Source organism: Monodelphis domestica, chromosome 4, assembly GCF_027887165.1.
Source record: "Monodelphis domestica isolate mMonDom1 chromosome 4, mMonDom1.pri, whole genome shotgun sequence".
In the NCBI taxonomy this organism is placed as follows: domain Eukaryota; kingdom Metazoa; phylum Chordata; class Mammalia; order Didelphimorphia; family Didelphidae; genus Monodelphis; species Monodelphis domestica.
In genome coordinates, this window is record NC_077230.1 from 361,728,697 (window position 1) to 361,746,816 (window position 18,120).

Here is an 18,120-nt window from a genome sequence, read left to right on the forward strand (position 1 = left end):
CTGTTCTAGAAGGACAGACTGAAGGTCTTGTACCTGTGCTTGGGGGGATGGAGGAGGGGATGGTTAAAGGGGATAAAGTTCCTGCCCTCCATAAGCTCACCGTCTGGTTGTGTTAATATAATATTGCTTACTCCCTAGGAATAAGCCCAGAGCCACGTGATTCTCCAGACCCTGGGAAACAAGGTCTCAGGGAATCCTTGATTGCTTCACTATGTGGCATCAACCCAAATCCTCCCTCTTGTCACCTGAAAAACATCCAACTTGAGCCATTTAAAAGTCTATTCTGAAAGCAGGGAAAGGCAGACAAGGAGGGGGGGCTAAGGAGATGCTCATAACCCCCCCCCCCCCCCACACACACACACAAGGGACTGAGGGCACTTTGTCGACACAGCTCAGCAACTGAGCAGAAAAACCTTGTGGCTACCTATAAAGAGACCCCTAAAGGGCTTGTGCTAATCTGTGTTAAAGTAATGAGGTGGCAAGGGAATAGAGAGCTCATTAAGCCTGGATTTGCTGTCATTGCTAGCCTCCAACCTCCAACTCTTCAGCAAGGGTTCTGTCTCAGACCACTGGCTGCATTCATTCCTTTCCAGATCACATTCCCACAGACCACAGCTCTCAGCCATCCTCACCCTCCAGGAGCAGCCACTGATGAAGGGGACTAGCAACACTCCCCCCATCCCAGGATTCCCCTATTTTCTTTATTTGAAACCCTTATCTTGCAGCTTAGAATCCATGCAAAAAATTGGTTCCAAGGCAGAAGGCAATGAGGATTAGATGACTTGCCCAGGATTACACATTGAGGGAGTTATCTGTGACCTGGTGGGTGCTCACTGTACCTGGTGCCTGGAGTGGACTGGTCAAAGTGACTAGAGTGGCAGGCCTGGGGTTGGATTTGAACCCAGGATCTCCCATCGCCAAACTTGGCTCTCTCTACCTACTGAGCTCCCTATCTCCTAAAAACCACTCTTTAAAAAACTCAGCCTCTGTTAATATTATTTCTAAGACAAAAGAGTGACAAGAGCTAGGCAAACAGGGTCAAATGACTTGCTTAGGGTCACAAAGCTAGGAAGTATCTGAGGTCAAATTTGAACCCAAGCTCTCCCCCCTCCAGGCCTGGCTCTGACTACTGAGCTACCTAGCTATCTCCTAAAAATTACTCTCTTAAAAACAACAAACTCATATTCTCTATCATTATTAATTCTAAGACAAAAGAGTGGCAAGGGTTAGGCAAACAGGGTTAAGTGATTTGCCCAGTCACAGAGCTAGGAAGTGTCTGAAGCCAATTTGAACCCAGGATATCTCCTGACTCCAGACCTGGTGTTCTTGTCCACTGTGCTACCTAGCTGCCCCCTACTTTGTACAGCAGCCCTTAGACAAGATCCCAGCTGACCCTCGAGACAACTCAAGGAAGGAGCTACCGACCAAATTATTGTTCCCATTGGTCAGATGAGGAAATTGAGACTTGGAGAAGTGGACTCCCTCAAAGTGTAAAATCTAAAATTATATCTTCATAATAAAAATATTATATTTTATGAGGTTTATTAAAGATTATTAGACATCAAGGAATAAAGAGGATACAAAATAAAACCCACGTGTCCACTCGCCTCCATCACTGCTGATTGTTGCCCAAAAAGAGGGCATGGGAGGAGTTACCACCAGTTAAATACCAATAATGTGATCCGGCCAGCAGGAAAGATTATAGGAAATTTGGGGAAATAATAAGGACTTCTGGGGAATGAAGTCAAAGGTTCAAAATCTCCATTTATACAAAGGGCACATGTCAATCTTCTGATACCAAATCTAGGAACTTTCCCTCTACCTCAAGCTGCTTCTCTGAAGCCAAGACTCAAGCCAGCGTTGAACCCCAAACAGGAGCTGAGCTGTTCAGCCCAGACCTCAACAGGGTACAGCAGGTAGACAGTGACTTCCCTCCCTAGTTACTTCTTCTACATTCATCACTTGGGCAGATTAAACCAAGATCCTTCATCTGGGGTGAGCTGAATGGCCGCTGGGGCAGGGTAAGGGTCTGCACTCACCCTTCCCCTCCCTACCAGCAGAGCCCCAGTCTCAAGTGGCCCCCGAGAGTTTGAAGGAAGCCATTTGGAGCAAAAGGGCACCTACTCCACAGGTTTCTTTGGCCCCAGCCATCCTTCCGTCCTGGAAAGGCCCATGTTTCCATTTTCCAACATGCCAAAAGCACGGAAGGAAGCGTGAGGATGAAGGAAGGACAGGAGGCTCAGTGCCCGCCACCCTCCTTCCCTCTCCCTTTTCCCTGGCTCTCAGGGAGGCCAGACCTCTGGGCCACAGGGAACTGGGCACAACTCCCGTGACTGTCCATAGAGAATGGCGGGTTGGAAGCCTCAGCCTTGAACTGCGGCAGAGTAAAGACTGATGACATAGGGGAAAGCACCGGACCAGAGCTGCCGCCACAACCTTGGATGAAGCTTTCTGCCTTTTGGAGCCTTCCCTCATCTGCAAAGCAGGGATACTTGGATGGATGCTGCGGGCTGGGGGGCGACTATTAGGAGGCTGCAAATACTAAATTATCTACATGGGAAACACTCTGGAATCATAAGATTTTTTTAGAATGTGAGTGAAATAAGTGATAGAATAGTAAGAGAAATAAAGCACAATTTCTATGGCCCTAGAACGTTGTAAATATTCAGGTGGCTCAGTAGATAGAGTATCCAGGCCTACTCTTGCCGAGTTCAACTCTGTTCTCAGACACTTCCTAGCTGGGTGACCCTGGACAAGTCACTTAAGCCAGATTGCCTCCATTTCGTCATCTGTAAAATGAACTGGAGAAGGAAATGGTGAACCACTCCAGTATCTCTGCCAAGAAAAGCTCAAGTCTGACAAGACTGGAAAGACACTTCATTTGATCCTCACAACAATCCTGAAAGGCAGGTGCTATTATTATACCCGTTTTATAGATGAGGAAACTGAGGTTGAGAACAGTTAAGTAACTAACTTATCTAAGGTCACACAACTGGTTACTAAGGCAAGACTGAGCTCAGGTCTTCCTGACTTCCATACCCAGCACAGTATCCATTGGGCATCTATCTAGCTGTTAGATTCCCCCATCAACAAGGGGTCCCTGGCAGTAGAGTAAGTGCTGGGGAGACAAAGAAAGGAAGAGATGGTCTGGGCTCTCAAGGAGCCCACAGTCTAATGTGGAGGTGCTTTCAGGCCATTCACACTGGCCCCCTCAATTTCCTTTCATTTGTTCTGGTTGTGAAGGCAAGATGGGAGAGCAGTTTTTTCCATCATTCTCCAACCAAACTTAAAAGAAAAGTCTGCCACAGAGTAAAGTTGGATCCCCAAGCTCAGGCCATGTAAAAGCCTTCCAGAATAACACTCAGCACTCCTGCCTCTGCCCCATCCCCTGGACAGTCTACTCCAGTGAGGAGGTGCAGCTAACACAAACAGGCCAGGGTTGGAGGGTCTGCCCTAGGCGGGCCCTGCCTCGACCTCCTCATTTATCACTGACCTGCTCCTTTGGGATTTCCCTCACTCCTTCCACCAGGCCCCAGCAAGTCTGTAGTGGGGAAAAACCCATCTGGATCACCGCCCTTTGTCCCAGTGCTATGAACTCCCAAAGCTTCACTGAAGAAAGAAACAGCTCAGAACAGCTCCCATCTCACCTGACCACAACTTTAGGATTGTCCTTTTCCCAGGTGTTGGGTGCCTTCCTTCCCGTAACCCCTTTAGGGTGTTGATTCTTCCCAACTGTATTATAAACTCCCTGAGGGCAAGGATTATCTTTCCTTTTTTGGGGATTGTATCCCTAGAGTTTAGCACAATGACGGGCATGTTTAATGACCTGCTAACTCCCATATGAATGACTCAGTCTGAATCCTCTCTCTCCCATCATAGGGTAGAAAACATTGATTCTGTTCAGCCACATAGAGAAAAGGGAGTGCAACCTGAGCTGGTGGGGAAGCTGTCATCAGAGAGCTGGCTAGAGAAGAAGGAGCCTCCCTTTCTGAAGGAAAAGGGAAGAGAAACCTAGCTGGGATCAGGCTTCTTTCCAAATGGTACCACTTTGGGTGAGGAATCAGCTATGTACCAGGCTTCAGATCCCCTTTCTCTCCCAATGTGAAATGGTTGAGGATGCTTAGTTCTGGGATTCCCTGCAAGAGAAAAAATTTTGAGCCACAGCAGGGGATGCAGGTCCAGGAATAAGGAAAGAAGCCAGAAACAAGCTTGCTGGAAACATGAGGAATAGTCTTGAAAGATACAAAACCCCAGAAAGAAAAGCTGGATATAAGCCTGCCTTCTAATCAATAAATCTTTCATTGATTCCAAGAGGCCAACAAAGAGAAAACTGCAGCAGGGCTTTGGACCAGCATGCTAAGGGTAAAGCTCTTTGAAAAGATATTCTTCCTAATTTTTTGAAATGAGGCAGATGTGTTCTAAACTGATACCTGACTGATAATTTAAAAAGTTGTTCTATGGGTCACCACACTGACATTTATTACAAACTACATATACATTAAAACATTTTTACATATTTCCCCCTTTATAAAATTACAAATGTACAAACAGCTTTCTTTGTTGCATGCCATCAGAATTATTAGTACCAGAAATCCCTGAAGGAAACCCTAGACTTAATGATATCAGCTGAACTTGGTACAGAAGGTACAACCTGTGCTACCTTCCCAAGCATTCAGAGTTTTCTCTTTGAGGCAGCTGAGCTCCTCAGGTCAAGAAAAAGCTCCAGGAACCTTGGGAGGCCAAGAGAGAATAAGGAGGCTTGGATGGTTCTCTTCAACCTCAAAGCTCCTATGTTTTAGCAAAAAAGAAAAATTTTCAATGGCACACTCTCAGAATAATTCATTAAAGATAAAAATGCCACTGCCCTGGTCTGGGGTCATGCATTCAGCCCTAAAGAAATATAATTAAAATACAATTTGTGCACACAGAAGGGTTTAGTACATAATAGTATATAAGATCAGTCTCTGAAGTTGTATCACCCTGAATCTTTTTGAAGGGAACAGAATTCTACCAGTGACTGCCAGTGCCAGTGCCACTGTTATTAACACTGATTTCTTCCTCAATACCATACTCCTTTAAATGATAATCTCTATATTTCATTTCTCCCCCGCCATCATTGTAGGCCTCGGTAGGGACAAAGTCTATCAGGCATTGAATGGAGGAGGTAAGAGTCAGCCACTTATTCCAGAGCCGGTGTCCCAAGCACTGCAGCAGCAGATCTGTGTTCAATCTAGAGTCTGCTGCAGCAGCAAAGGTAAGCCATGCATTCAGAGACAAAAGGCAGATAGTACTGGGCTCAGCCCTTAAAGCTTCTTCTTAATGTGCTGACTGTGAAAGGTGGAGAGTAGGATGGGGCAAAAATCGATTCCAGCCCTTGGTGCCAGGAATGTCCCAAGAGGGCTTCCAATTCTGACTTTTCAACTGGAGGTGGTTGTTGGCACCCGAAGTTAGCTCTCCAAGTACTTAAAGATGCTTCGATTTGGTCCTAAAGTGCTGTCTGCTTTGAGGTGCTTGGGAGATGGGGAAGCCAAAGGTAGGCCCTTTCTCTTCACCTACAAGAGAGACAGGGAGTCAGTAAATAGCCCCACACAATCAACGAACTTACCTCTTAACTCGGAAGCCACTAAAATCAATAGGTTAACCATGAAACAAAATGCGTATTTTCTGAGCAGGTCTACACACTGATCATACTGAGTGTATCAATGCTTGAGAGGACATGCTGGAGGATATGGGAATCCAGCACTGAAAGGATTAGCGATTGCAACAGCAGCTTAAGTCACAAAAGGAGGGAACATAATTCAGAAGGCCCAGGATGATTTGAGTAACTGTTTAGGACTCACGGTGCCAAGGTACTTTCCTACATCAGCTTGCTCTTTTCCTACCTGAGGCTTAGAAGGCTCCTTTGCTTCCGCATTCTTGACCGGGGACAATGTGTGGAAAACAAAATTCCTGGAGTTTCGAGGAGCACTAGGGTTGAGGTCAGAGAGGGCTGACAACTTCTGAAGCAGGGTTTTGGGTTGATTCAGCAGCGAACCTGTCCTTAGCTGAGGAGAGAGACAAGAACCTGGGTATCAGATGTCCAAAACTGTGGGCACGGAATCAGGGAGAGGAATCCTTCCCTTCTCTGGACTTTGGTAAGAATCCTTTTCCAAGGCCCACCCTGCTTCACTGCAGAAGTAATACAGATTCTCCTTTTGCTTCCATTGACCCCTAACGAGGCAGAGTCTACAGTCTTTCTCCTCCCACCAGCAAGTGAAGCACAGGAAGCCCCAGGCTCTAAGAGGGCCCAGCTTGCCTGCATGTCATTATAAACATTTTTGCTATGTTCGAGGCACTATGCTAAGGACTGAGGGATACAAAGACAGACAAAATACAGCACCCTGAGAGACATCCATGGCTAGTAGGCATGACTTGGGTGTGAAGGAGACCATGAGAAGGAGCTTTGAAAATGGGAATCAACCAACCTGGTGGGTACTTCCAGGTCTGATGGCTTCAAATGGGCTCCTGGGCAAGGTTTTTGCTTCCTGAGCAACAATGACATGGCTGGCTGGAAACAGAAAATGAGCATCTTTCTCAGCAATGGCACAGAAGAAATGTGTTCTGGACAAAGTTGCATAAGTAAGCCTTTACTTCTTAACTGTTTAGCCAGCCATGCAAATAAACCAAGAACTGGATGGCAGATGGCAGGAAATCCTTTTCAGCTCCAAATATATGATCCTAGGAACCTGGAAGCAGGTACTGTGATAATTTTATAATAGTAGCTCAGACTAGAGTAGGCAACCATAAGAAATCTGTAGGATCAGGTCTGCTGGGAGGGAAGCACTTTGTAAATCTTTACAGCACCATAGAAATAGGAGTTTTGTTATTGTTCTAGGGATAAAGTAGGGAGCAGCTAGGTGCCACAATGAATAGGGTACCAGGCCTAGAGTCAGGAGGACTTAGATTTAAATCTGACCTCACACTTCCTAGCTGTGTGACCCTGTGTAACCCCAACTGCCTATCCCTTACTGCTCTTCTGCCTTGCAACTGATGCTTTGCATTAATTTTAAGACAGAAGGTAAGGGTTAAAAAGAAAAAAGGTAAAGTAGGACCCCCTCCTATAACATTCTAGGTCACAAAGACCCTTCCCAACACACTGTGGGTAGGCTTTCTGCAAAGCAGGCTTATCAAGAGGCTGTGGAGCCCTAAGAAAATGTGACATGATAATCCAAATCGAATCACCTGCCAGCACTGGGAGGGGGGAGGAAAGAGAGGGAGGAAGATAAGTTTAATTATATAACTTAGGAAAACTAGTGTGGAAATTGGTTATTACATGTATTTGGTAAAAAAGTAAAAGGAAAAGAAATAAAGGGGGGGGGGGGGGAGGGATGTGACATGACTTGAAGGCTGTAGGCAGCCCTTTGACTCCCCTGAAAGATGGATAGTTTCCCTGATTTTCCTTCCAAGATTAGAAAAGTTCCCAGATAACCCCTGTGCCATATTGGAATTGTGCTGGGGTTGTTGTATGGCCTCATAATCATTTGATGTAATGTGTTTGGAGAATATTATGCAAATAAGCCAGAGAAATTAAAAGCATGAAGCTCCCTTGAGCCCCAAGATGTTGAGGAATAAGGTGCCATAATTATTCCTTCAGCCTGGGCTGGTCTCCATGATAAATCCAAGCAGGCTTGGCCCAAGGGTGGGCAGCCAGCTCACCTTTCTTCTGAAGTGCTTTGGCAGTAGCTTTCTTAGCCAGCATCATAAACTGACTATCTTCTCCAATTTCATCTTCCTCTTCAGCTATAATTTTCCCCTGCTGTGCCTGAAAATAAAATTCATATGTCATTAGCAGAAGAACCACACAACTCTGGGGTGATGGGGCTGGGGCTACAGAGCAGCCAGTATGCAGTATGTTTTTAAGCAACAAGTTGACACATAGGTGTGTTTCTGTATTTCTTCTGGCTTCCAGAGCTGTATCAAGTAACCGTGGTTACACAGACAGTTGCAAAGGAATAGCTGGAGATTGTTACTTCCTGGAACAAAGATTTCAGGGACTGAGAAACAATATAACCAAAGAAGCTAGTGCCATGAACAGAGCTCCCCAAGGAGCCACTGTCATAAACTACTGTGGGCACCGATGGAGGCACTGGATGGTCCCTAATAGTCATAGAACTTTAACATAGAGACTATGTAGTCTAACCCAATAGAAGAGAATTCTGAGGTCCATAAATGTTAAGAAACTTGCTAGTAGTGGCAGCTAGGTGGCTTAGTGGATAGAGCACCTCAAGATGGAAAGTCTTGGATTTAAATTTGGCTTCAAATCTAGCTTCAGACACTTCCTAGCTGTGTGACCCTGGGCAAGTCACTTAGTCCTCACTGTTCTTCTGCATTGGAACCAATAATTAATATGGCTTTTAAGACAGAAGGCAAGAGTTTAAAAAAAAACCAAGAGATTTGCCAGTAAGGTGTGAATCTGAGACTAGGGCTGAAGCTTTTTCCTGTGCCTTTTCACTTGGATGTTGTGATAAAAGACCCGGTAAATTTCCCATTAATGAGTACCTGGTCCCGAAGCCATTGTTCTCGCTCAATCCGCTCTTTCCTCCATTTGGCTTCCGTCTCATCAAATTGTTCTTCACTCTGATCCTCATCAGAGTCTCTGTGAAACATGTCCATCTGGGAAGCATCATCTAAATCAAGAGAGTTTTGGGGATGGATCGGTTTTAGAGACAAAAACTGGGCAGGTGCATACACCTACCTTGTGGCATGCATAAATTCACTTGTATTAATATAAAACTTATCCAAGCCACTGAGGGAAGAGATTGATTGCCACTGGGTTTTAGGCATTTTCTCTAGCATAACATTTGGCCTCCCATTTTCATCCTGCACAAGATAGAAATCCACAAAGCATGTGTTCCTTGCCTCAATACTTACCTATGTTTTTCCAACGGAATTTCCTCATTCGTCCAGGGCCATCACTGTGCAGGTCTCCATCAGCAAGGTACCTCTCTTGGTATAAACGCAGCTGTCGCTTGTCATCATCCAGCATAGCTTTCCTACAGCCATCAGAAATAGGAGGCCAAAATCGAAATCAACAATGGGACAAAATGCAAAAATCCCCGCAGAGCCTTACACCCGCCCCTCAGGTAAGTGCGCCGGGACACTGACATGTGTATTTTGTTGACCTGATCCTGCAGCTCTTCATCGGAAGGAAGTTCTTCATCAATTACATCTTCTTCATATTCATCGATCTCTTCCCCATCGTATTCATCCTCACTTCCCACTTCACTCCCTGACACCTCGGCCTCATCCTCCAGGTACTTCTTCAGCCTCCTAGAGAGCAAATTTGAAGGTTGTTAAAAAACAACACACAACATCACACACACGCACACAAAAATACCCCTAAGGAACCACTGGGAAAAAAGCAGACTCCTTTCCCACCCCCAACAGGCTCTCTTACAATCAGTGTACCTGCTGGACTGATCAAATCAACAATACTTTGCTTTCAATTACAGTCCGTCAAGGGAGGCTTAATGGGTGTGAGAGAGACTGGATACAGAGAGCACAGGCAGGTGGTATGAAAGCTTTCCTTTCACAGCTTCTCAGATGCTCCTATTCCTCCCCCAATCCCCTCCCCAGCCTAATCTTCACTAGGAATGAGCACCAAAGAGCTTAAGGTTTTAGAGATTATTGAGATCAATTTATGAAAGGCTAGTGAGGCCCAAGAAGGGAAGTGGCTTGACTAGGGTCACAGAGGTGATCTAAACTCGTGCCTTCTGATTCCAAGGCCAGCATTTATTTCCCTGCATTAAGTAAGGTTCTCAGAGCAACCCTGCTTTTGGCTCTCACTGACAACAGATCTGCCAGTTGTCACTCTCAGAGAGTTTGCCACTAAACCCTGGTGCCAAAGTCTCATCCTTTATGTGCACAGGGTGGCTGGCTCTGCTCCAGGCTTTTATCAACAACCTGAATAAAAAGCGTACTGATCAAGTGTGTGGATTAGAGGAAGATGATTGAGATTGCTAATAGAGCAAATGATAACATTAAGATTCAAAAATATTGTGACAGTCTAGATCAGAAGTTGGCAAACTATGGCCTAAAGGCCAAATCTGTTTCTGTATGGCCCGCTGTCCATTTGCTGATCCCGGGTCTAGATTATGACTAATAACCAATAGACAGTATTGACTCTAAGACAGAAGGTAAGGGCTTAAAAAAAAAGCATAGTATTTTGATCAAGGAAGGCAATAGCTCACTAAATGGTGCATTGGTAAAGTTCTATGTTTAGTTACAGACAACACTTTAGGAAGCTTAACAAATCAGGGTATAAAGCAGGTAGGGGAAAAGAGAGAAATGGAAACCATGCCCTATGAGGAAGAGTTGAGAGAATTAGGGATGTTTTAAAAGCTGAGTGAAGAGACAAGTTGACAGATGGAGGAAGGGATTCCCTGTAGCTCTAGAGAGCAGAAATAGGACTCACATATGGAAGTTACAAGGAAGATTTGGGGTCAATAGAAAGGAGGAATTTTTTATCAAGTAGAACTGTCCATTTTCAAATACAATAATGTTCATTTTCAAATACAATAGTATACAAATACTATTCACTTTTATATAATTGAAGGGTTAAAGTAAAATTTTAGTAAACCATCCCTGTTGTATATCATAGGCCTCACATTTACCACGCAGAGACTGGGGCTGCTTTGAACTTTGGCCAGAGTTCTCAGCAGCTTCCCAAGTTCTCTGACTGTCTGGAAGATAAACATACTTCTTGAGATCAACCATTGTCTCACAGAATGTGTTGTCTTCACAACTGTTGATTAAATTTGAGACATGTTTTGCCTGGCCACTTGGGAGCTTGGGATCTTGGCTGACTTGCTGGGACCCTGGAACCAGTGGTGCAAACTACAGTTGGCAAAATTCCATCTTTGTTTCAAGGTCAATAAAACCCCCTTCTGGAAGGTGGACTTTATAGTTTCACCCATGGCAAAGGACACTTTTGCCTAGGACTTTCCTGAATGGGACCTTGAATGCTGAGCCCCCAACCCCCCTCAGCTAGAATATTCAGGTGTTGGTGTTTCCCCCATTCAGCGAGTATCTTCCTTTTCTATCTCTCTCTTGTTATTGCTGGTGTTTTTATATTCATTTATGCTTTCTATTGATTCATTTATGCTTTCTGTTGTAAGCTAAATTGCTGGATCTTTGCATAATAATAATAAACCTATATTCTTTTTACTTTAAAATGCTGTGGAGAAATGTGTCTTATTGTAGGAGCAAATCTCAAAGCAAAAATAGTTAAGTTAAGCGGCTGCATACATAATACCTTAATGTTACAATAATGCTTAAGATTTATGAAGTGTTTTCCTTATCCTAACCTGTGAGGTAGGTATTCTATCTCACAAGCACAGACAAGTATTATTATTATTGTTGTTATTCCTATTTTATAGATGAAGAAGCTGAAGCTCAGAGAGAAGGTCAAGTCATTTGCCAAAAATAACATGGGTTCACAGTTGTCAGATCTGGGTCTCAAAGCCAGGTTCTCCTGATTCCAAGTTCAACATTCCAAGTCCAATTTTTTTTTCTCCCTTACTTTCTGTCTTATTATCAGTTCTAAGACAGAAAAGTAGCAAAGGCTAGACAGGCTAGACAATTGGGGTTAAGTGACTTGCCCAGGATCACATAGCTAGGAAGTGTTTAAGACTAGATTTTAACTCAAATCGTCCCATCTGTAGGCCTGGTACTCTATCCACTGCGCTACCTAGCTGCTCCTCCAGCACTGCTTTCACTATACCACTGAGCTGCCCATCATTGGGAATGTTTAAGGAGAAGCTAGATGACCATCTAGAAGGCATGTAGGTAGGAGGTTGGATTTGATCCTCTCTAAGATCTTTCCAAAATCTTAGGATTCTATAAGTACAGAAAGAGTTAAATGTCACTCAAGAGAAACCCTGTTTCCCCCAATAGGAACCAGCTGACTCACAAATATAGACCTAACCCAGTGAAGCTTTAAGGTTCATTGGGGAAATTCTAGGAGGGGAGCAGGATCTCACATTTGCCTTTTTTGTCTTTCAGAATGCTTCAAGAGTTCTTCCTCATCATCATCTTCTTCCTCATGGGCTTCCAATTCAGAGGCTTCATCATTATCTTGCTGAGCTTCAGAAGCTTCATCATCAGATTCAGAGTGTTCCTCCTGCCATGTAAAAGAGAATCACACCTGAGGCTAAACACACTTAAAATGTGCTTTCAATGGAAGCAACCTTTGCAATCTTCTGCCCAATAGTCAAGCATTTCATTCTAGGGAATTACTTCTGCTATAATACTTGGGCAGGAGGAAAGCTTCAATTTATCCATGCAAAAGAGTTCAATCATCTCTTTTTTTTAAATTTTTTTTTAATTTTTAAATTTTTATTTGGTCATTTCCAAACACTATTCATTGGAAACAAAGATCATTTTCTTTTCTTCCCTCCCCCCTCCCACCACCTCCCATAGCCCACATGCGATTCCACTGGGTATCACATGTGTTCTTGATTCAAACCCATTTCCTATGTTGGTATTTGCATTAGAGTGTTCATTTAGAGTCTCTCCTCAGTCATATCCCCTCCACCCCTGTAGTCAAGCAGTTGCTTTTCATCGGTGTTTTTACTCCCACGGTTTATCCTCTGCTTGTGGATAGTGTCAATCATCTCTTTAGTGACTTGATACTCACTTCCTCACTATCAAACACATTGCTATCAGTAACAAGCTGAAAATCACCAAACTCCTCCTCTTCTTCTTCACCTTCTTGTTCCCTGGAATGCAAATCCATAAAAAATATTCTTGAAGGCAGAGTTTAAATTCCTGGTTTCAACCCTGCTCCTGAAATAACCATAGTAATAGTGAGCTCACTAGTTCTGCTAAATCTCTTCCCCACTAACTCAAGTGAAACTACTCCAACACCCTCCTGCCACTGATATCTCCTTATTATGCAAAAGTATGACACCAATGTGTTGAAAGGTTAACTAAACTCCCCTTCCCAGGGGACAGAATCCACAGGATAATGAAAAATGAGCGCCCACCAGGCCTCATGAACACGGTCCTGGAAGTTCCTCAGGTGAGATCTAATGCCAAGGAGGACCAGAGTATTCTCAGTATTCATGAGGACTCACCTGTCTGTTGGGAAGGAGCCCGAACAAAGAGCAAGAGCTTCAGCCATCGGATCATCAATGTTTATCTCCTTCTCCTGCTTGGAGGACTCTGAAGGAGCGGGAGTTGAAGAACCTGTCATCATAAATAACAAAAAGAAAATCTGTTACCAAGGGACATTTCCTCACCTATAACCAGAGAACTGCTAGCTCACCAAATCTCAAAGTCAAAAAGCTAAAGACTCTTCCCTTCTCTATAAATTATCATAGGTAAACAAGCAGCAAATCACAAATCACAGCTCTCTCTTTTTTTAAACCCTGCCTTCTTCTGCAGTGGTTCCAAGGCAGAAGTATGGTAAGGGCTAGGAAATTGGAGTTCCAGCTCAGAAGTGTCTGAATCCAGATTTGAACCCAAGACCTCTGATCTCTAGGCCTGGCTCTCAATCCACTAAACCATCCAGCTTCCCCCCGCCCTAACTATTCTTGAAAAAATTCATAGCTTCTCTTTTATCACGATGAGAAAAAACACTTCAAATGAGAGGGAATGATACCATTAATTCTAGGAAGAAGCATTACTATATCTAGGGACCTTGTCACCCTAAGGAAAAGCAAGACTCTTTTGTGAAGCAGAAATCAGGTTATGGTCAGATTTAGAACTACAGTACAGTACTTACCCTGAGAAGTGAATTTCCCTGAACAAAGACCCAGAAGTTCCTCCATGTTTTCCTTTCTCTCATCTTTCTCACGCAAAGGTTTTTCAGTCTGAGACTTAAATTTTCCTGTACATAAATCCAACAACTCATCCATGTTGGCATCCATAGCATTCTCATCCATACTGGCCAATGGCACCCGTGGTTTCAAAGCCTGGTATTTATTTCGGTGATTCCCAACATTTAAGAACCTAAAAATATTGTATCGTGTTAATTATCTGGGGAAAGCCTCTAGCTAAGTATCTTCCCCCTGAGATCTCACACAGAATTCTGTGTGCCCCTCTGTAAAATATTTGTCATGGAATAATAGTATAATGTAGTTCTCTTATCCCGACACCCCTAACTCCCATCCTATTAAGATGTAAGCTCTCTGAGGGAAAAACTAAACTTTTCCTTTCCCCTCAGTGCCTATTAGTGTTCCATTTCGAGGCAGGTGCTTAATGGAAAATCTGTTAAAGGAATGACTCAAAGCATCCATAATAAGATTTAACAAACTCATTCTTGCCTCCAAAAGCACAAAGGCACACAAAAAAACAGGATTCAATTCAAAATAAGAAAATTAAAAAACCCAAACTTCAATCTCTTACTCATCCAATGGGGTTCTGAAATGGAATTCTTTGTGGAATGAATTATGACTATTCTAAAGGAAAAGGATTAGGCTAAGTTTCAAAACATACATTCATTCCTTCCAAGGGGTCCACATGGGCCCTATGCTATGTCCATTTAGTGTGCTAGAACTCTGTCAATCCTCACTCCAATGAAATAGTGACCATACAAAATAGTAGGAAGATGCAGGGGAATTTTGTTTATTTATAGAACACCATCTGTGTGTGTGCTTCAAAAAAGCAAGTCAGCCAAGAAACAACCCTAACAAAGTCTATTTACGTGTTGTCATCTATGTGGAGGATACTTTGTTCAAACTTGCAGAACACTATCCTAGTGGTCCACACACCTTCTCTTTCTCAGAAGTCGACACTCAGCACAGATGGAGTGACAGAAATTCGCTTTATTTTTAACAAAATCAAGCAGCACCCAACCAGCATTCCCACCCACGGGAACATAAGACTACCTACCCATCTGCATCTAACAGTTGGCTCTGAGTGTCATCTTCTAAGCAAAACTGGAAGTCTCCTGCTCCCAGGAAGAGAGTTTTCGGCTCCGGGGAGGCGTTATACAGCTCCTGGGAATCCTCTATGGGAAGGGAGGGCTCAGACAGCTTCCCTGAACTCTGGAAGCAAAACAAAACCAAACAAAAACAAAACGTTTTACAAATGTCACTCACCACCATGACAACAACAGAAGCTACTATATGAAACATTTATTCCACTTCCAGGAATTTACAGTTGAAGAGGACAATGTACAGTAATGAAAGAAGAAGAGAAGGTGTCTCCAAGATGAAAGGAGGCTGCCAGGGCTTCTTTCTGAAGTGTATTAGAGGTCTCTAGGTGAAGAGAAGGATGAGCAGATATTTTAGGCTCTGCAAATCTATTTGACAAACATTTATTATGTGCCTACTGTGTGAGAAGCACTGGGCTAACTGTTGGGGAAACACAGAACAAAATAGTTTCTGCCCTCAACAAAATTACATTTGCCTGGGGAAAGCTAAGATTACATAAAGACATAATTAGATTACATAATTACATAAGAGGAGAGAGAGAGAGAGAGAATATATGAAGTAATTTCAAGGAGAGAATGATAATAACTGGAGGGAACCTGGAAAGGCGTCACATGGTAGTAGGTGACACTAAGCAGTCTGAGGGCAGCCAGGGATTTTGGGGTGGAGGTTAAGATGGGGCTGAGACATCTGGGGGAACTACCTAGGCAAAGGGATGGAGGCAGAGAACTCTAATACATCCAAACTGAAAAGCAAAAAAGTGGAAATCTGTGGGCATAGACACTCTTTGGAGAAATGAAGTAGAGGGAATGGAGATAGGGAAGAGAATTGGAAATGATCACCATCTTACTTTGGATGTAGAGCTGATCAAACTTGCTCGAAATAATCCAGGAGAGACGGATCGAAATCCCCCTGCCCCAGGGAAGAAGCTGGTCCCACGGCCTGATTGTTTGTTGCAAGGCTGATAGGGAGCAATCATGGAGCCAATCATCTCAAAGCTGCTGTTGTGGCTGCTCTCCTTGGTTAGCAATGAACATGAATCATCTTCTTCTAAATAAAGAGATATAGCTTCTAAGTGCATTATCCTACAAATAGGATAGGGGTGGGTCTGTTTGGAGCAAAGTTGAGTTGTGACTTAAACTGTCAGGAAAAATACCTGACAATCCCCACAAATTACATGCTCCAATACATTAAGGGAAGGTAAATTCTTTTGAGTAAAATATTGAAGCCCTAAAAAAAATCCTACAATTACAGATTCTAACTTTAAATCAAAAAGCTAGTGAGTTCTCATCTCTTTCATGAAGCTGATCAAAGAGGCTTCATTTTGATTTTACACACTTGGCTATGACCACCATGTAATGTTAAATACCTCACTATCAATCATATGAATTAACAAGTGCCTAGATGATACCTACTATGTGCCCAGCAATTATATAGCAAATGACTCCATGCAGGTTTCTGGAATCTTGGCAGAAACCTAGAATCTCAGAGTTGGAAGGGGCCCCATAGATCATCCAGTCCAACCAGTACCTGAACAGGAATGCCTCCCATTTACAATATCCCCAACAAGTAGCCATCTGTTCCCCGAGGCAGTCCATTCCATTTCTGAATAGCTCTAATTGTTTGGAAGCTTTTCCTACATTGAGCCAAAATCTGTCACAATGTATCTTCCATTCATTGTTCTGATCGCTACAGCCAAGCAAAATAGATTTAATCCCTTTTCCCACATAATTTAATCCATTTTCTACATAAATACTTGAAGACAGTTGTTATGCACCTCCTAACCCTTAACTTCTTCAGGATAAAGATCCCCAGTTCCTTCAACCAATCATTGTGGGATATGGTCTTGAGGCCATTCTGGCCACCTTCCTCTGGACATACTCCAACTTATCAATGTCCTTCCATAATGCCCAGTCGAACTAGCCACTCCCTTCTTCAGACCACATGCTTCTCTTAATGAAGCTCCCTAATGTATTAGCTTTCTTGGCTGCTGTGGCATACTACTAATTCATATTGAGCTCCTTATTAAAATTGTCTTTCATGTCTCTTCTATCTTGGACTTGTACACATCTGATGTTTAAAAACCTATGTGTAAGACATTAAATTTATCCTAATAAGCTGTTTCTAATTCATGCAAAAGTATCTGTCCTGGCTACATGTCCAAACGATTGTGCATGGCTAAGTTGAATCTGATCAGGAATTGTTATCATTCTCTGAGGTTACCATTCTCTAGGAAGCCCATTCTCAGAAAGCCTGAAAAAGAAGGGACCAAGTACTTACCTATTTTGCTAGGTCTTTTGCCTATGCTTTCATCAGTCTCAGATTTTTCTTCAGCAGGGAAATATCTACAAAAGGAAGGTAGAGTCATTAATGATTTTATCTTGAATCTGCCCAATAGTCTGAGGCCAACCAGTTTGGGCAAATAGTCTTAACATTTCTTTTTTTTTTTAAACCCTACTTTCTGTCTTCATAACAACTCTGAGCAAGGGCTAGGCAAATGGGGATAAGAGACTTGTCCAGGGTCACACAGCTGGAAAGATTTGAGGCAAGATTTGAACCTAAGACCTCCTATCTCCAAGCCTAGCTCTCAATCCAATGAGCCACCCAGCTGCCCCTAGCCTTAACATTTCAATAGCCTCTAAGTGCAACAGAGTCCTTGCATATTATATGATATTTGGTATTCAGAAGCATGATTTTGAGTTATCAAGAAAAGATAAAACTAGAGACAAACAAATCCTGAATAGAAATTTCCTTCCTCAAGCAGAATCACTTACCCCATTTTGGAGGAACTGTCTTTGAATAGGAGCAGGGTAGATTCCGATGCAGAAGGCTTAGGAAGAGAGGTACAGTCAACAGCCTTGAAAATTTCCCTATGCCCAAGAATGTTCTCTTTATCCATTTCTTTATCTTCTTTCATATCACTGTCTTCTAACTCTTCATCATCAAGAAGAAATTCTCTTGTCTTTAAAGACAGTACACATCCCCACAAAAAAAAAAGAGAAAACCAATAAACCATTAGCCTAGAAGATAGTTGTTCTCTCTTCTTAGTCTAGAAATGCGACCTAAATTTAGCCTGTTCTGAGGCAAGGCCATGATAATTTAATCCTTGCATTTCCATGGCACTTTTTGCACCTATTATCTCATCTGACTCTTTTGGCTCTAGGAGGTAAAGAAAAAAGAAAGAGGGATTGTTATATCCAGCTTA

General features: G+C 43.1%; 1 protein-coding gene across 3 annotated transcripts in view; it reads right to left on the minus strand.

The window, feature by feature from the left end:
- Positions 1–1,525: 1,525 nt before the first annotated feature.
- Positions 1,526–18,120, minus strand: part of CLSPN (claspin) — a 41,454-nt gene continuing 24,859 nt past the window's right edge. For 2 of the 3 annotated variants that reach the window (XM_056795137.1, XM_056795139.1), the window contains exons 11-25: positions 17,690–17,877; positions 17,196–17,260; positions 15,766–15,965; positions 14,875–15,029; positions 13,766–13,992; positions 13,116–13,227; positions 12,677–12,758; positions 12,021–12,160; positions 9,145–9,309; positions 8,911–9,032; positions 8,539–8,666; positions 7,696–7,801; positions 6,465–6,547; positions 5,883–6,044; positions 1,526–5,552 (exon numbers count right to left, since the gene is read on the minus strand). In XM_056795137.1, the coding sequence (XP_056651115.1) occupies positions 5,448–5,552; positions 5,883–6,044; positions 6,465–6,547; positions 7,696–7,801; positions 8,539–8,666; positions 8,911–9,032; positions 9,145–9,309; positions 12,021–12,160; positions 12,677–12,758; positions 13,116–13,227; positions 13,766–13,992; positions 14,875–15,029; positions 15,766–15,965; positions 17,196–17,260; positions 17,690–17,877 (2,040 nt within the window). In that variant the 3' untranslated portion in view covers positions 1,526–5,447. The remainder of the gene's footprint in view (positions 5,553–5,882; positions 6,045–6,464; positions 6,548–7,695; positions 7,802–8,538; positions 8,667–8,910; positions 9,033–9,144; positions 9,310–12,020; positions 12,161–12,676; positions 12,759–13,115; positions 13,228–13,765; positions 13,993–14,874; positions 15,030–15,765; positions 15,966–17,195; positions 17,261–17,689; positions 17,878–18,120) is intronic. The other variant, XM_056795138.1, reaches the window with a different exon arrangement.